General features: G+C 38.5%; 1 protein-coding gene across 3 annotated transcripts in view; it reads right to left on the bottom strand.

Moving 5' to 3' along the window:
* Positions 1 to 2,481: 2,481 nt before the first annotated feature.
* Positions 2,482 to 16,861, bottom strand: part of SLC22A15 (solute carrier family 22 member 15) — a 34,680-nt gene continuing 20,300 nt past the window's right edge. For 2 of the 3 annotated variants that reach the window (XM_057376236.1, XM_057376237.1), the window contains exons 6-12: positions 15,398 to 15,613; positions 14,021 to 14,161; positions 13,449 to 13,534; positions 11,895 to 12,015; positions 10,970 to 11,042; positions 8,251 to 8,439; positions 2,482 to 5,276 (exon numbers count right to left, since the gene is read on the bottom strand). In XM_057376236.1, the coding sequence (XP_057232219.1) occupies positions 5,196 to 5,276; positions 8,251 to 8,439; positions 10,970 to 11,042; positions 11,895 to 12,015; positions 13,449 to 13,534; positions 14,021 to 14,161; positions 15,398 to 15,613 (907 nt within the window). In that variant the 3' untranslated portion in view covers positions 2,482 to 5,195. Of the gene's footprint in view, positions 5,277 to 8,250; positions 8,440 to 10,879; positions 11,043 to 11,894; positions 12,016 to 13,448; positions 13,535 to 14,020; positions 14,162 to 15,397; positions 15,614 to 16,861 lie in introns of those variants that run through there. The other variant, XM_057376238.1, reaches the window with a different exon arrangement.

Raw genomic sequence — 16,861 nt, 5'->3', positions numbered from 1 at the left:
TGAAGGCAGCTAGAACTAGTTTTGGACTATTGCTTTCCAGCAAAAACYGTCTTTGGCACTTACATAATCCAATTCCAGGATGCTACTTTATGCATAGTCCCATAAAAAACTGATGGAGGAAATTCAAGATTACTTTTACAAAACAGGCACTTCAAATTAGAATGAAAATAATCTGTTCCCTTTTTTTTCACAATGACAGAAAGTAGTACCAAAATTAACATCAGAAAGTTCAATAAATTCAGACTATTGGGGTACAAGTTCTATCCAGCTTTGCTAGCCTTAAATAACAGTAGCACCTGGAAAATCTGAAGGCTACAACAGACTAGACAAGGCATTAAAAATATGGGAGAAAAACCCATGGAAAAACATGGAAAAATTACGTATAGATTTGTTTGCTCTCCAATTCTACACTTAGATCTGCCAGAGAGGTTCTTTTAATGTAGGTGTCTTTCTTCCATGTAACACATCTTGAAGCAAGATACAATGAATAAGACTGCAAATACAGCTATACCCTAACTCTTCTGTTTGGTAAACAGCTGAATATAGACATTTCTGACACAGGCATTGTGTCAGGCCAGACTCATTTCCACCATCAAATGACAGAACTGCTTTTGGGCTTTTCTGACATCTTTACTGCAAGGCTCACAGCTTGCAGTCAGATTCAGMTGTGTCAAAGAGCATGACAAAAGARGCTCTAAYAGGGTGGGAAAAGGGATACATAGCACACCAACCTTCAGCTAAAACAAAATACTACTAACCAAATCTGCATTCAGTGATTATGCAGAAGACTCAGGAACAAGAATTTTAGTCAAATGTTTCCTTTCACATACTCCAGGAAAAATTCCTCACCTTCCCCTTTTCTTCAGTACAAGAAAAAGATTCTCTTGCAAACTGCTTTTACATGCTTAGGTAAAATACACTGGAAAATGTAYGGCTCAACTGTATTCCCCACAGTTCTGCAAATGATATCCTACTAACCTCAGTACATCCACACAATTTGGAAACCTCAGCATGGACTGCACACTGTGAGCTGATGAGCATGTGGCTCCAATCCTTAAAGCCTTGGCTGTAACTATGGTGGAAACATGGAGAGGTGGAGGCATGTTCTTCACTCAGCATCGTGCCCGGAACACAGAGTCATCTCTGGTCCTCTTTTAACACATTCTGGTATGTCAGGGGTCTCTGAACTGCACTTTCCCAATTCCTAAATAGAAAGCACTAGCTTTGTTTCCAGGGGAGGTTTTAAAAAATAAAGTTGTCTAATCACTTTTGTATTGTATTCTCTTCAGTCTAGCAAAAGCAGCCAGGTAGTAAAATCCTTTCAGAAAGCTGAACCATAATTTACAAGAGGTTGTATGACAAGAATACATTAAATAACTTCAACACTCCTGTCCTAAAGGAAAGCTGGCAAATGAAGCCATAATGACCAGTTATACACCATTCTCCTAAAGATGGCCTTCCAAATTTTAATTATTTTGGTGCCACGCCATTTCATAAAGAAGCTGAATCCAAAAGAAAACAGGCAGGCCACATGTTATATTGATCCAAAAACCATTTAATCACTGAAGAGGCTGTGATGGACACAGCTGACATTAAAACAGAAATTATGAAACTGATATTCCCAATATGACACCCTGGAACCAATGCTAACTCTGAAAGCAGAAGCTTCAAGTCAAGACAGGGAGCAARAAGGGTATTTCTACCCAACAGCTGCTATCTTGTTTTTTCATTTACCCTTGCCCTAAAGTGTTTCAGTTGAATCCTCTACTTTTTTTTTTACTTCTTCCAACTAATTCTCCTCCATGCTGCCTCACATGACCTGTCCCTCCCCTTCACTCTTAGCTGTATTTCATTTATCACTTATGTGGTCCCCAGATAGGTGAGGTATACTGGGGATTCTGTTGAGACAGTATTAAGACCAGACTAATCAGCACCATAGGAAAGGCTCTCTTCTCTCTAGCATAATCCCACTAAGAGAGTTACCTGGGAAAAAAAAAAGAATCACAGTCAAAGGAATCGGGGGAAGAAATTCCATCTTAGGGAAAGGTATCTTAGTGCCTGCACAAAACAAAAATAGCTAATACTACTACTCTAGCAAAAAAACATGGGAGAAGATTATCACACTGCACTGAACTATAGCAAGGACCTTGGTTCTCAGGCTCTTAGCACCACAACTGATGCATTCAGTGCTGTATCATCCTCTGCTTTCCAGTAGCTCCTCATGACAAACTTACTACCCAGACACTCAGATTTACTGATCAGGACTACTCAGACTTCAAAACCACAAGCTCTCTCTGACCTTCCAAACTGGGTTTTAAGGTAACACAGTTGTGAGACCAACAGGCACTGTCCAGTAAGGAACCTCTGCTCAGCACACAGGAAATGTTGAGGCTACAGAACACTCTGCTGCATCTCTCACCAGTGAATGGCATATACAGCACATCACAATATTGTAAAGGGTTACATTTAATGGCTAAAAAAAAAAAAAAGAGCAGGTTTCTGTACCAGAAAGCCACTCATATCAAAAATGAATAGCCTCAGAAAATAAAGTTAATGCACTGAATGGATTTGAACTTCAGAACACAAAGCTGGAGAGTAAAGTCAGATACTATATTGCTGAGTTCCTCCAGCAGGGATTCTTTCCTCTACACTCTCTAAATGAACTGCTATGAGAAACAATGGAAGACTGAAAATTCCTTTTAAAATACTCCCTTTAAAATTAAAAAACAAACAAACAAACAAACATGAAAACATGGGACAGATTTAAGGTTAAAATAAGAGCAGCAATTCCTATGCAAAAAAAGAGCTAATTTTGTCTTCACTGTTGTTTTTGCTGTTTTAAATATGTGTACCAATGACATAAAAGTGCATGAGTGGAGAGGTATATATTTTAAGTTGAAGACTCACAAAATTTAGCTCAGGTCCTGCAAAGAGTAATCTTCTCCACCTGAACCATTACCAAATCTTCCTGTTAATGAAAATTATATTSAAGTGTCTTGTGGCATTACAGTATTGATAGGAGCAGATAATGACATTTCCTGTCTGCCTCTTAAGCGACTTTACCCCACCCAACACCTGAAAAGGGACAGAGGCAACAAACACCTAAAAACAACTGTTGGTTCTTGGCAACATGTTAATGCTGGGAGGCTTAATGCTGTTCACCATCAGCAACAAAAAGTCATATTYCCAACTGCCCATATATTAACATGTGAATAAAAAAATTTAAAAATATTTGAAAAAATTCAACCTTTTAAACTATTTCTGAGTACCTTATTTGGTGAAATTTTCTKATATACAAGAGGGCCAAATAAGGCAGAAAGACTACCCAGCTGRGTTTAAAAGTGCCACATATACAACTATTCAACACGCTGGGGACAAAAAAAAGTGAACACCACGGGTGAGAATTCTGCCAGTGAAATTTATAATACAGGCAAAAATCACAATGATATTGATACACTGTCCAAAGAAACTGAAGTTCCCAACTTTGCCTACAGACAATGCCTGGCTCAAGCTCAGACCCAGTAGGAAGGGTGCATGTGTGAAACTGCAGCCTCTGGGCTGCCCTCTGCCCCAACCAGGGCAGTGGCACTTTACCCAGCATTACAGTTCCCAGTGAACAAAGTTCAAGCAGCTAGCTGCAAACTTCAGATGCTGTTTACTTTCATTTCTTTGCAGAGTAAAGGAACATCCTAGTTTAACCAGGAAATATTCAGCAGACATTTTTTTGATATTTTTAGTCCCACCTTTTTTAATTYTAAATCTACAAAAATGGCTTGTGAGCCTGAAAATATATTTGCTGCCATTGTGTGGCACTTTGCTAGGAACTCAAGTAGGAAGACTAACAAACACTTTATGGAACMCAGTCTTAACAAAGAAAACGTCACAGGTTAGATGACAAAGATGAATGTCATCAAGAAAACTGAATCTTTGTAAGGCCTCATGTTTTGTAGTTGGAGTATTTCATACGTTCGTGTTTCATATTTCAAGATTCCATATCCCTCTAATGAAGCACTTACAGAAAGTTCAGTAAAAACAGGAAAGCGAAGTTGTTTTCCTTAACAAGGACAAGAAAGCAGGTGCTTGAGCAAGCACCGATTAAACAACATCAAGAAACCAAAGAAGTCCAAAGAGATTTGTTTTCTTTTTAAATGAGAACCTTATCTACACATAAAATTTCTAAATGAACACTAGCAGCTTCCTGACAATAATGCCCAAAATGTAACAGCACYCCACAGTTCCTCTTATCACTTCAGAGTTAAGTATTTTCCATAAATAAAAACACAGATATGTCCACAAAAGAGAGCTATACATTCTAACATACCTCACACACACAGCATGTGATAAATACCTCACCTTTGTCGCACCCAGGAAATTAAATCCATCACAGAATTATTTCACTCCATAGAKAAGTTGCTGAGCTTCAGTATTTATGGCAAAGTAAGGAGAAGGTAAAAGTAGGCAAAGTTACAAACAGCAGTGCTGAGATGTGGGGAACATGAGGCAAACAAATGCACAAGAGAGACYAAGAAAAAGCTTTGTATATGAAAAGGGCAAAAGAAGTCAGTAATGTTCCTTATGTTTGCAGGCTTGCTCTTTTGTGTAGTCCTTCCTCCCAGCCTTCCATTATCACTAAGTTAAASCCCAGCTCATGACTAACCAGGTGTGCACACAAAGAAACCCTATGTTCAGATGCCTCTCCTCTACTGAATATACAAAAGCCACTTTAGCATATAATTTCAGGAATTTGCTCCCAYTGGAGTAGCAAACAACACATTCTCTGACCCCTTTCACCCTATGAGAAAAAACAGTGGTTTTTTTCAAGTTTATCAATTTGTATTAAAACAAAAATCCACCAACCCTGAAAATAAAATAACTTGTGCAGTCCAAAGCTGTCTAAGCCTAAGTTATTTCCTGGGCTTCTGAAATGCATCATCCCACTCTTGCTGTCTCACCTGGCTTCAAATGCAGTCTGTGCACTGTCATTCTGAATCACAAGAATTGGAATGGCTGCCCCATATGGAGAGCATCAGAGATGTCATCAGTCTGAACAGTACTCAAATCCCTCTCTTAGTAAGGAAAAACACAGGCACTTGCCCAGTTACAKTCCCTGACAAGCAAGGTCCCCAGTACTTGTCATACAGCTGGATTGACTGGACAAGAAAAGGCATCTATTAGGCCAGTGTTTCTTCTTTTCATTACTTGATCATATGAGTCTCTTCATCAGCATCATAAAACTCCTCATCTTCACTCCCTGTAGAACTGTCCTTGTCTCCAGGCTAGAAGCAAAAAGGAAGTTATTAGTTAGAACAGAAACCACGAAATCAATCTCAACATACATAAGCATCAACCATTACATTTCTGTGGAATGCTGGTAAAGTAAGAAAACACAGGTCAAACCACTGTACTAAAACTTTGTAACACCTTATGTGAAGAACCAAGGAATTAAATTCCAAGTATCTTTAAAAGAGATGGGGTTTTTGTGGATGAACTTSCTCTGCTCTACCAGTACAGTAGAGAATAAATGCAGGAGAGACTGGGTCGTGTGGCTCTGAAGTTGTAATCTACTAAACTTTCTTAAATTTAGTCTAAGATGGAAACACAGTAGCTCACCATAGCTCAGAACACGCAATTACTTGATTAGGTAAAAGCTTCTCCATCCAGAATTAATACTTTTCCCTGTGCAAGTTTTAAATTAAAAAGTTCCCCTGCAATACTAACTAAAAGCATTATGGAAAAGGGAAAAACCATTACCACACTGTATTTTCAGAAGGTAAAGTCCCTATTATATTGTATGTACTCCAGGCAGAGTCCTTATCACAACTTAATTTATACCACATACCCAAAATAAAGTCAGCTATTACAACTAATTGATTTTTAGTTGGCCAGTGTAGCATTTTTCCATGGAACTGACACAAATTATTCCAGTCAGAAAGGTTCTGCTAGTATAAACTCCATCTAGTCTGATTATTTAGGACTTTTTCCCCAGTATGCCTGCACCAATTTTAAGACTTGTGCCTGYCTAGTCATATGTTAAGAAGGGTGAGAGAGAGGGTGAAAAATAGAGAAATGGAAATAGTGTTCCTGACTGACAGTACCATGCAAGCAAAATCTGTAGCTTTAGATCTCTCTTCAGAGGAGCTTTGCTACAGCAATGTGTGCTAACTGCAAAGGAATTCCAAGCAGTTTGAGCACTACGACCTGACAGAAGATGTAAAGGGAATCATGTCAGGCTTTTTTCTAGACTTCTAAAACTATTTGAGGAAAGTCAGGCTATCACTGGATGCTGTCCAACTTGAGTTTCACATTCATGTATGTTAACAGAAACCAAACCTCCTTTCTGGGCAATCAGAACACATGTTATCTTCAAAATGGTACAAAAGGACAATGGATTCCACAGGGCGAATTCAGGGTATGCCAAATAAATTCTAAATCTTTCTCACAACAGCTTCATAAGACCTCTCATGGCCTTGTCAAATAGGGTTAATGTTTAACAGCTTTCCATTTTATTGCCACTTTCTTTGTGAGCTTTAAAATAAATCCCTAGTGTGTCACAGACATTCCAGATATAACTTCACTGAAGTTACAGGATTARTTAAGGCCTAAACCAACGGTTTTGCCACTTGGATTCAGTAATTTTAATCCATCTGAGSAAAATGTTTCTGAAGAACATTCAATTTTTTTTTTTCCTTTTGTGGGTCCTGTTGAGGTTGGGACTTTTAAGACGCCTACAGAAGAAAAAGCAAAGACGATTTAAACCCGAGAAGACTGGCTGATAGAAGTGAACCAACTTGTGGGAATAYTAACAGAAAACACTTGTCACCTCAAAGGGCAATACTGACTTTAGCTGGTTAAAGAAGAAAATAAAAATGTGACTTCCCACCTCCAAGGTGGAACATCTGCACTGCTTGCAAGAATTGCTTTCGTTGGTAAAACCATCTGTGCAATTAAGATATAATAATCATGTAATTACCAAAATAACAGATGATGTAAATGTGTATGATGGATTTGTGTAGTCAGCAAGAATGTGGTGCCATAACACATTATCCAGTATGGTTGAAAATGTTTATAAAATACATACGTAAATTAGCTTAAGTATAAAAATAATGGTTACAGGGCTGCCTCTTTCAACCCTTCTTCAAGGGTGCTTTTGTCTCTGAACTGTGCTGTCCTATTATGAACTATTGCAGATAAATTTGGTAAACAAGGCAATATGTTGAAGCCTTTGAGAGGAACYAAATGTCCCCATTCCATAAGTAAGTGATTTCTGTGAAAATAAGTACGACTACTTGTTAATCTCAAGAGTGCTTGACCAACAGCTATTCAAATGAAAGTAAAAGGTGTGAAAAGATCCTGTCTCATCTCAGCCTAATAGGGCAACAAACATTTTTTGTTACAAATTTTCCTTCAAGTCTTCTGACCACTTACTCTATTTTCATACGTCCCTTGATACTTAAAGTTTTGGGACCAGGACATAAACTTTAAAACTTCACCCAAATTCAAACACCCACTTCTCCAGCTCTCTAGCTGCTTCTTTCTAATCCCACTTCATTCACAGAAGAACAACCATGTCAAAAAACCTCCACATGACTGCAAGATACAGACACCTGAAGAGATGTCCAGGAATTTAACAAAATAAAGTGATATGAAAAACACAATTCAAGGAAACCTCTTTGAAAAACATCCAACTGCCACATTTATTTATACTTATACCTGTGATTTTTATAGTTCCAAAGTTTTCAATGAATCTCATTTCCCAGAGTCAACAGTGGGAGAGATCTGAGATTAGTCTGGTTTTAACCCATTCAGAGCCTCTCTAGGACAGATCTGACAACTGGCACTGCAGAACAGCCTGGGTGGGTCAGAAATAGAGCTACCTTTGAAAGCAGCCCTTCACAAAGCTTCTGGCTTTTTTAACATCTAAGGCTTCTCAAGCTTCAGTGTCCAGCTTTGGTTGAAGCACACTGCTGCCATCAGCCTTAGAGATTAGAGAGGCACAGATATCACTTTATCCCAAAGGGAAATATTGCAAGCTTGTGGCCTTGAAGGGATGAATTAAKCCAGCTATGTTTCAGCCTGCATTTCCAGAAAACATTTCAGAYATGATTATAGGGTTGCTACACTATCTTTTCTCCTTGGGGCCTATCCTCCACAGCCCAAGAATCACTACCCTAATCTATTCAGACTGGCAGATTCAAGCTGACAGCTGAAACAAACAGAACAAAAAAGTATTAGGAAAAAGAATTAATGTACCTGTGAGCCATCCAGGGCTTGCAAAGACATGGCTTCATCACCCAGCCTCCAGTAYGAGCACACCTGCAGGTCTGAAATAGTTTCTAGCAAAGGGCTGTTTAAGGTCTCTGGCAACAACAAGCTTAAGAGCCCAGACAACAGACCAGTTGCTCCAAACACAATGTAAGGCAGAGACCACTGTATAGATTTCTAGAAAAAAGAAAAAAAAAGAGTTAGGCTGAGATTGGCTTCTTGTAGCTCATATTGCATATTAAAGGACCTACCCTTTACAACCATTCCCTCTGGCAGTGTTTGTGCTCCTATTTAGTAAAAAATTCACCAATCCCTCTGCTGTGGGTTTTTTGTTAGGTTTGGCTGGGTTTTTTACCAATATTGTCCATTGCATCTTGTCAATACTATTAGAGCTCCACAGATTTTGCCATAAACTTTAAAAGAAATGCCTGCTGGATTTGAATTCAATTCTTGAGCCTACTAAATACCTTTTAACAATGTAACACCWCTTTGTAGTAGGGAATAAATATCACAGAAACACAGATCTCTGCTTGGAGATCTTTTGAGATCACCTAGGCCAACCACCTACTCTGAGCACAACTACAGCCACCATTAGACCAGGTCAATCAGAGCTTTCTGTATTCAAATATAAAAAAAAAAACCTCCAAGGATGGAGGTTTCCCCTCCAAGTAGATTGTTCCAGGGCTGCATTAAGCCTTTCAAAAACATTATTTTCCAAATTTCCTATCTAACCCCTAAACCAAAACTTGTGACAAACATATTCTAATGATGTGGGATGCCATTACAAGCCTTACAAAAGCCTTCCCTGCTCTCCTTCCTTTCCTCATCCATATTGCCTTCTGTGATGAAATRGCTGACTATCAAATCAAATTGGCTGAGAAAGAATAGTCCTTAATAAATCCATGTTCACTGATTCTGATTGCCTACACATGCTTATACACTGACTCTGGGAGGTCGTGTCTGCATCTTCCCACGGACTGAGTTAGAGATGCTCAGCCTGTAATACCCTGGTTCTGCTTTCTGATATTTAAGACACACACAGGATTAGCCTTTTTCCTCCCAGAGCTACCAGAGATCCTTCACAATAGTGGCTTATCACAGATGATGGACACTTGCTCACTGTCACTATCATTCTTAGGGAATCTTATCCCATGGAATGGAAAGTTTTCTAGCTCTATATGTTCTTGAACCTATTGCTCCTCCTGCTGTTGGCTGGCCTTTGGTTTCCTCAACTRTGCAGATTGGCAGAGAGTCTTCGAGTCAAGTTTTGTCTATCCAGACTTAAATACAAGTATTTCAGCTTATTCTATGTCACCCACCAATGGGATGCCCATCCCATTCATCAACAGGCTAAACATTTTCACTGAATTTCCTTTAGCTGACAGAATCCCTGTTTATGCTCCTTGGTAGTTTTAGCTTCAACTGAGCTTTGGCATTCTTGGCATCACCTGTGACAGCCTAAGCATTGTCAATACTCCTCTTCTGACTTATCCCTATTCTCACAGTAAAGAAGGCTCATCTTAAAAAAGGAAAGGAGTTTAGCTATTTGTTTCAAAAACTCATCTTCTATAGTAAAGAGCAATTTCAAATTGAGTCAAATAACAGGCTGTGATCAAATAAAAGGCCAACATTTATCTCAGCAGTTAACTTTTCCTATTCTTACTATTGTCCAGACAAAAGACACTGAAAATGCATTAAAATACTGGAACAAATTGTGAAACATGAAAGTAATTGAATACTTTCTCAAATCAATATTGTTATTTAACCAGAACTATTTTCATTTTCATGGAACCCCTTCAAACATTATGATCCAAGATTTGTGTCTCATGCAGTATCAGATCTCTGGCAGACACAATATAATGGATKCCCCAATTGCTGCATAAAAGATGCCTATTAAATCCACCTGGTAGACTGGCAGTAGTGTTGGCTTTGCCTGTTGTTCCCCAGAGGTGCTCATGCTCTCACCTGCCCAGTGCTTCATTCTGCAGATTAAAAGGCTCCCTGTGCCCACCTGCCCTTTTGCTAACCTTCTGCCTCACACATAAGATGGCAAATGGCAGAGAGGAAAATTACCTGAAATGAAATCTGTCACATTAAAGGAATTGTCACAGGGCCTGACCAAACAGCTGGGAAAAACTGGCACACTTTTACCTGCATAYATATAAACACTGTAGGCAGAGAAAGTAATGGTACCATCCCCATGTTTTGTTCTTCAGAACCTTTCTTTGCTTTGCCAGTGTATCAGATCTCCACATCATTGTCATTCACTGGAAGATGAACTGCTTTGCTGATTTTTATAATCCATGGATGTTTAATCAAGTTGCAATGACAACAAAGCTAGTTTTTCCTCAAAAACATGAGTTATTGAGCTCATTTGCTATATTTTATTGCACTAGATCTTTTGACCACATGGGTCTTTWGCTATGGGCTTAAAATCTGGTATCACCATCTTGGTGATTTGAAATTATTATATTTTWAGGTCCCCCAGCTAGGTCCCAAAATTCCTACAAAACTAAAATACCTTCTAAATTAAATAATGTTGATGTTTTGTCTAATCCCACAGATGACACTGCAGTGCCTTTGGCATATCATGATACTGTTAAGACATGCAATTTACCTATCTTAGTTTATCCCAAATACTCCCGTTTCAGCTCTGATACAGCTGAGCCACAAAMCAAAAATATACGTAACAGAAGTTCAGACAAACCAATGAAGGGACAAARGGCGCAATGATTCCACCAACACGGGAAAACATGGAGCAGGCACCCATTCCAACATTCCTATAAAAAAACCAGAAATAATTAATGTTTTGAAAAGTGCCATTGAGGAAGGAAAAAGACTCATCARTCATGACCGTGACCACATTAACAGGCAAAGAAAAGTCAAATGTAATTGAAAGAATCCCAAGACATGAATGAAACATGTTTTTGYGATTAAAATGAAGCAAAAATCCCCTTTACATATAGAATTTTAAGATACACACATGGAGAGGCAAAACAAGTGTGATTTCAGTTCATGCATCTTGCCTCTGTCTAAAAACCTGGCTGAATTAATTTATCCAAATCCTATTTATCACCAGATTTACCAACTCATGAAAAACACCACAGTATAGTTTCACTGGTGGCTGATCATCATGTGCAGCTGTATGGGAGAAGTTTCTGTCTGCTCCATCAGCACAAGCAGGGAGTATTTCTGCCCCTGGTGAGTGAAATTCACTGCTGCTTACACACAGCCTATGAAGCATCAACTTATTTTCACAAAGGTTATTGACCAGACATTTTCAATGCTCCTGGTTAAGCAAGTATGAGTTGTCTGGTTTTATAAAGCACTCATTAAAAGAAATATCAGCAGTGSTATTGGTATCCTCATTAGCTGAAGGGGAGTTGTAAGCATGACAAGCAGCTAAAGGTCTATTTTACTGTTACACAAAAATATGAATAGTCTAAGGAGAACACTGCAAATTTGAGGGAAGAGGGATAAGGGAAAAAATTTCAGATTAAAAACTACATCTAATCATTATATATAACTGAAAAAWTCATATAAACACAGCTAATAGAAAAAAATTAAGGTAATTAAAAGATGATCATGTAAGAGAACCACAAAAATGAAGACTTAAAWTTAACTTGTGTTACCTGATGACTGTGGGATAAAGTTCTGATGTGTAAATGTAGACAATATTAAAAGCAGCACTGATTGTCAGTTTTCCCAGCAAAGACAGAGAGTGACTATTCACCACTGCAAACACTCCAGTATCTGAGAGAGAAAACGTGACCCYTGTAAGGCTTTTGAGAACTCCAATACACCTCTAATCATTTCAATCACACAATAATATGGTGGGAGAAGGCAAGAAGTGAAGAATTTAAAAGCTGAAGCTACAGCTCAGGATTTTCAGAATCTACCACTAATACTAAATTAGTTCTATCAGAAAGTTTAAGAAAAGTATAATAGATATACTTTTCAAAAGTGAGCACTTTTTTTTTAAACAAGAGTCCTATTCACTGTCATTTCTATAGTATGATAGYATGGTTCTAACATYATTACTTTGAAAGGAAYATGCTGTAAAGAACCATAGMAAATTTCYCATCCAACTTWGTTTGTCAGAACAGCCAGTGCTTATTTGCTTGAATCACACAAATCAAAGCTCATGCCMAGCAAAGTCAGGTGCTTCCTTYTGGCCAGTGAGCCATTTAACTTCCCAAGGCAGTTTGCCCCTGGCTGACTTGGGCAGTCCAGTACACAGCTGATTTCCTGTGGTCTCCCAGTTCTATCCTCTCTTTCCATATGTTGTATTTGGAATGATATGCAAAAACTACTTGATGACAGGTAGCAGCTAAACCAGAATATCTCCAAGTGTCCAGGCTCTGGAATAATTCTGAAAACTTGAGTTGCACTCATTTAAAAAAGCTTTACCTATTAGATTCACTGCCATCTAGAACAGCTTCTGCACTCTTATCATAAATGTTTAATTTTTTTAATCACTCTTCATGTTTTTGAAACGTTCTCTCACCTTATGAAAGGTAATACACATCCATAAATCTTATGAGGTGAATTAATCTATCTGGTTTTAAAAAGAAAAATTGCTACATAACCTGAAAATTAGCATTAGTACATCTTTACATAAAAGATGTTTAATTTCACATTTCTTTAAGACACCCCCAATTCAGAAGTTTATCAGAATGCTCTCTAAGCTGTAAGTTATGTGGCCACATTACCATTACTACAACTCCACTACTCCTGAACATCAGAGAGCAGTGAGGATAAGATGGCAACTTGCCCAAGACTCAATTCTTCTGATTTTCTGTCACTGGCTTTTCACTTGGAGAGACACATCCAAGTTGCTGCTACATACACTAACATATCATCTGGCTAATGGAGACACCACAGGAAATATTCATTGGGATTACATCAGAAACACTGGAAAGGAGCAACTGAGGCGAACAAAAGTAAAGGGCAGAACYCAAAGGCAAAAATTCAAATCCAAACTTTACTAACAAGTTTTTGCTAAGSTCTTAGCAAGGTTGCTGCTTATTCATTTCTTGAGTTGGTCATCTCTTCTTCTCTGGTTTCAAAGGTTGAGACTCACATATGGTATGAGACTAATCTTCCAGTAGCCATCAAATTTTTGGGCTGTACGATGCTGCCTTTACCAATTCCTACCACATACTCCAGAAAAAACAACAACTTACCCTTCTTCTTAGGCAGAAACATGACAATAAGAGAAGCCAACCCTCCCAGGAACAGAAATGTACTCAACGTTCGCTTCCGACCAAACCTGATATGCAAGGATAACAAAAGTTTATATTCTGTGTTAGATTTGTAGGTTGCAGAGTAATGAATCCTCTACATTCCCACTGACTCTTTATTTGCAGTTGGGAATTCTGAATACCATCTTCCACCAACACTTCCTCTCACACMGTTTTTAAAGAAGCTTCTGCTGCACACTTAACAAAGTAAGTGTCAACTTATACAGCAGCTGACAATTTCTAGGATTTTGAATTGCTTCCCACTGTGTGTGGCATTTGTAAACCTTCTCAGGAGACACAGAGAAGAGAGACTGGGAGGAGAATTCTACAARAACTGACAAGGCCAAGTTGTATTCAAACTGCTATTTGAAATAGAGGTAAATCAATGGCACTTTCAAACTGAAGTGGGAAAACCCACACAACAGATGTAAGCCAGGAGACATGATACACAGGAAACCTAACTTTGAGAAAAGTTAAAACAAAATCCTGAATGGGTTAATAAATTCTATACTTACCATTTTTGGTTAATCAAGTAAATACAGACTGGGTAYGCTGGGATTTCTACCAAGCCTGACAGGGCTAAATTGGCATAAATATTTCCACCTAAGTCACCCACATTAAGGGTAAGACCATAATAAACCAAGCTGCACACAAACCTGCAAAACACAGGAGAAAAAAAAAGTAAAATCAGAGCTGGTACTTTGCCTGCCAAATCAAATCACTGGTCTGGCACAWTATACTACAAACTATTTTTAGTGTTTCAGCAGATAGGTCTAAAATGTTTCTCTATAAGCATATGATGCTTTCTAGGCAAATTAACAATTTTGACTCATCAAAGACACAATGCCTGACTTAGCACAGAATAAAACTTCAGACTGCTCTTAGGAAGAATGTGCATAAACCAGAATAAAGTTAAAATACAATCATGATTATATTATCTGACTTCAGAAAAGTCTTTATCCCTTTTGTTTTTATCATGTTACACTTTCATCCACACTTWTTCCAACTATGTGCAAACCAAATTTCTCAAGCAATTAAAACAACACTTTAACCTTCTTTTAAGTTCTGCACCCTGGTCCAGTTTGATTAATTCTTCAACTCTGTTTAATTTTTCTTTTGTAACTCTATTGTCATATTAACCCCTGTAAAGGCAGGTGTCTTTACAGAGAGGAAAGAAACTGGTCACTAATTCATTCTGCAGCAAATCAGCAATTTGAACAGAAMAATCAACTATTTATTCTGCAATAAGCGTTTGGAAAAGCAACAGGAAAACAGCTCAGTGCTGCATGCGGGCAAAGTAATTTTATTCTTAACATATCTTTCCCAAATATATGCATTATAAAAGCAACTAGATGAACAGTAATGCCCAAAGACCTGCATACCATATCACACATAAGGTTTCTTTAAAGTAGCAGCAACAGACCTCAGGGATGGTGAGGTATCTGAAAAAAACCAGGCACTTTTGGGATAACATTTCTGCTAGTGACTAGAGGGAGCATAGGCTCCTGCTCTCCACAACAGCAAATGCCAGCACTGGCAGCACTTCCTCTTAAGAAAACAAACACCTTAGCCTACTAATGGGCTACTTACACACAAAACAAGGAATAATCCACGTGAAGAGATACTGACAGCACTGGGCCTAAGAGGACAGTGTGACTAATCTCACCAGCCTTGTGGGTCAGAACAGAAGGGGTAGTTCTCAACTATTTTGAGACTCAAAACACAAGACAGAAATGCAGAGATAAAACACCTCAGAACTGGATTGTAAAAATGGCTTTGTGTTAGAAATGTATGAAGGCAATGCTGTAATAGATACTTAAATACTATACTATAAAAAGGATATTAAAAGGATTCTTTTTAGATACAGTGTCCCCACAAAGTATTTCAATTACCAGGTGAACATCATGATCAAGGTGCGTCCCAAGAGAATCCTGTATCGGAACAGGTCCAGAAAGCTGCCAGCCTCTCTGGAGCTCCTCTCTGCTGGGAGTTTTAATGAAAAAGTGCATTTCTGCTTGCGGTTCCTCTTTGCAATGAGGTAGAGGGCATCTTCTGCCTCGTTCAGACGGCCCTGGGAATAGAGCCAGCGGGGGGACTCGGGAATGAATCTGAAACACACACACACACACATACACAGACACCTTCAGGGAGTTCCTTTTCTATGAAGCTGGACTTGTCTAAAAGAATAAGGCTGAAATACACTTCAGTATAATTGTCCTAGGTTAGCTGAGTATTGTATTCCTATCATCTGCTTATGTTAGAGGAAAGTTAAACAACCCTTCTGGAACTATACATTAGTTGAGACTGCTCTGGTTTGTTTGGTGGTGTTCCTCCCTTCAAGGACAATGGGAGGGAAAGGGACAAGACACACTTTTTTTTTTTTCTCGGGATCAGCGGTTGAAAAGAAGCTGTCTGCTCTCTGGTACTGCTCCTTTTTCTCCCTTTCTTTGGACTTGTTTTTCCTCGAATTTTTTTTTTCTTCGTCATCTGAGAATTGGAGGATTCTCGTGGCACGACAGGTGAGAAAGATCCTTCAGTGAACCACTGGAGAGACTCTGTCTAGCCCCTCTGGGGGCCCCGGAGGGGAAGCTACTCCCAGGAGGGAAGAGAAAGGCTTTGGGATCTAACAGCTTATTCCACAGGTTTTTCTTTTTGTTTTTATAATTTTAAATAAATAGGGGGGTTTTTTTCCCCTTTTCTTTTCACTTTCCTCTCTGTGGAAAAGGTTGTCTCTAGGACCCGGGTGGGGAAAAGAGAGCGGAGGGGTTTGCTGGAACTTGGGAGTATTTTGCTCCCATTAAATTCATTCAAACCACGACAATAATAAAGAGTTTTTCAAGCAACCCTTCAGATACAAAATTCCATTACTGAAACAGAAACAACGCATACTGAAAGGAAACACAAATCATGTATAATTTAGATATGAAGAAATTACATTGAGTGCATACTTCTGCACACACACAGTAAGCACAATATTACAAGTTACAGTATGATTAGRATCCTGTGTTTGGAGAATTCAGAATTAAGGAAGCACACATTACAAGTAACATATAAGTAACACAGGATGCTTTTGTAAGACCCAATAGTTCAAYCTCTCATTTTCCATTATGCCAACTTCCATTTCCCATTTTCCAGCTTTTTTCCCAAATTCTATTCTATACACAAGAAGGCAGAAACTGTGCAAAGGTCATGCTCCTCATGTTCACTGTTAACTCAACAAGTCTGAAACTTCAACATTGTCTACTAAACAAAATCTTCTGTTACTTTCAAGCTTCCAAAACTAATTGAAACTTTAGCCTTTGATCAGAAGCTTTTTAAGATTTTTGCCTTTGACCAAAAATTGTATTTTTCTTCTA

Source organism: Malurus melanocephalus, unplaced genomic scaffold (assembly GCF_030028575.1).
Source record: "Malurus melanocephalus ecotype Western Australia unplaced genomic scaffold, MMel_1.1 scaffold_275, whole genome shotgun sequence".
Lineage (NCBI taxonomy): Eukaryota > Metazoa > Chordata > Aves > Passeriformes > Maluridae > Malurus > Malurus melanocephalus.
This window is presented reverse-complemented; position numbering and strand designations above follow the sequence as displayed.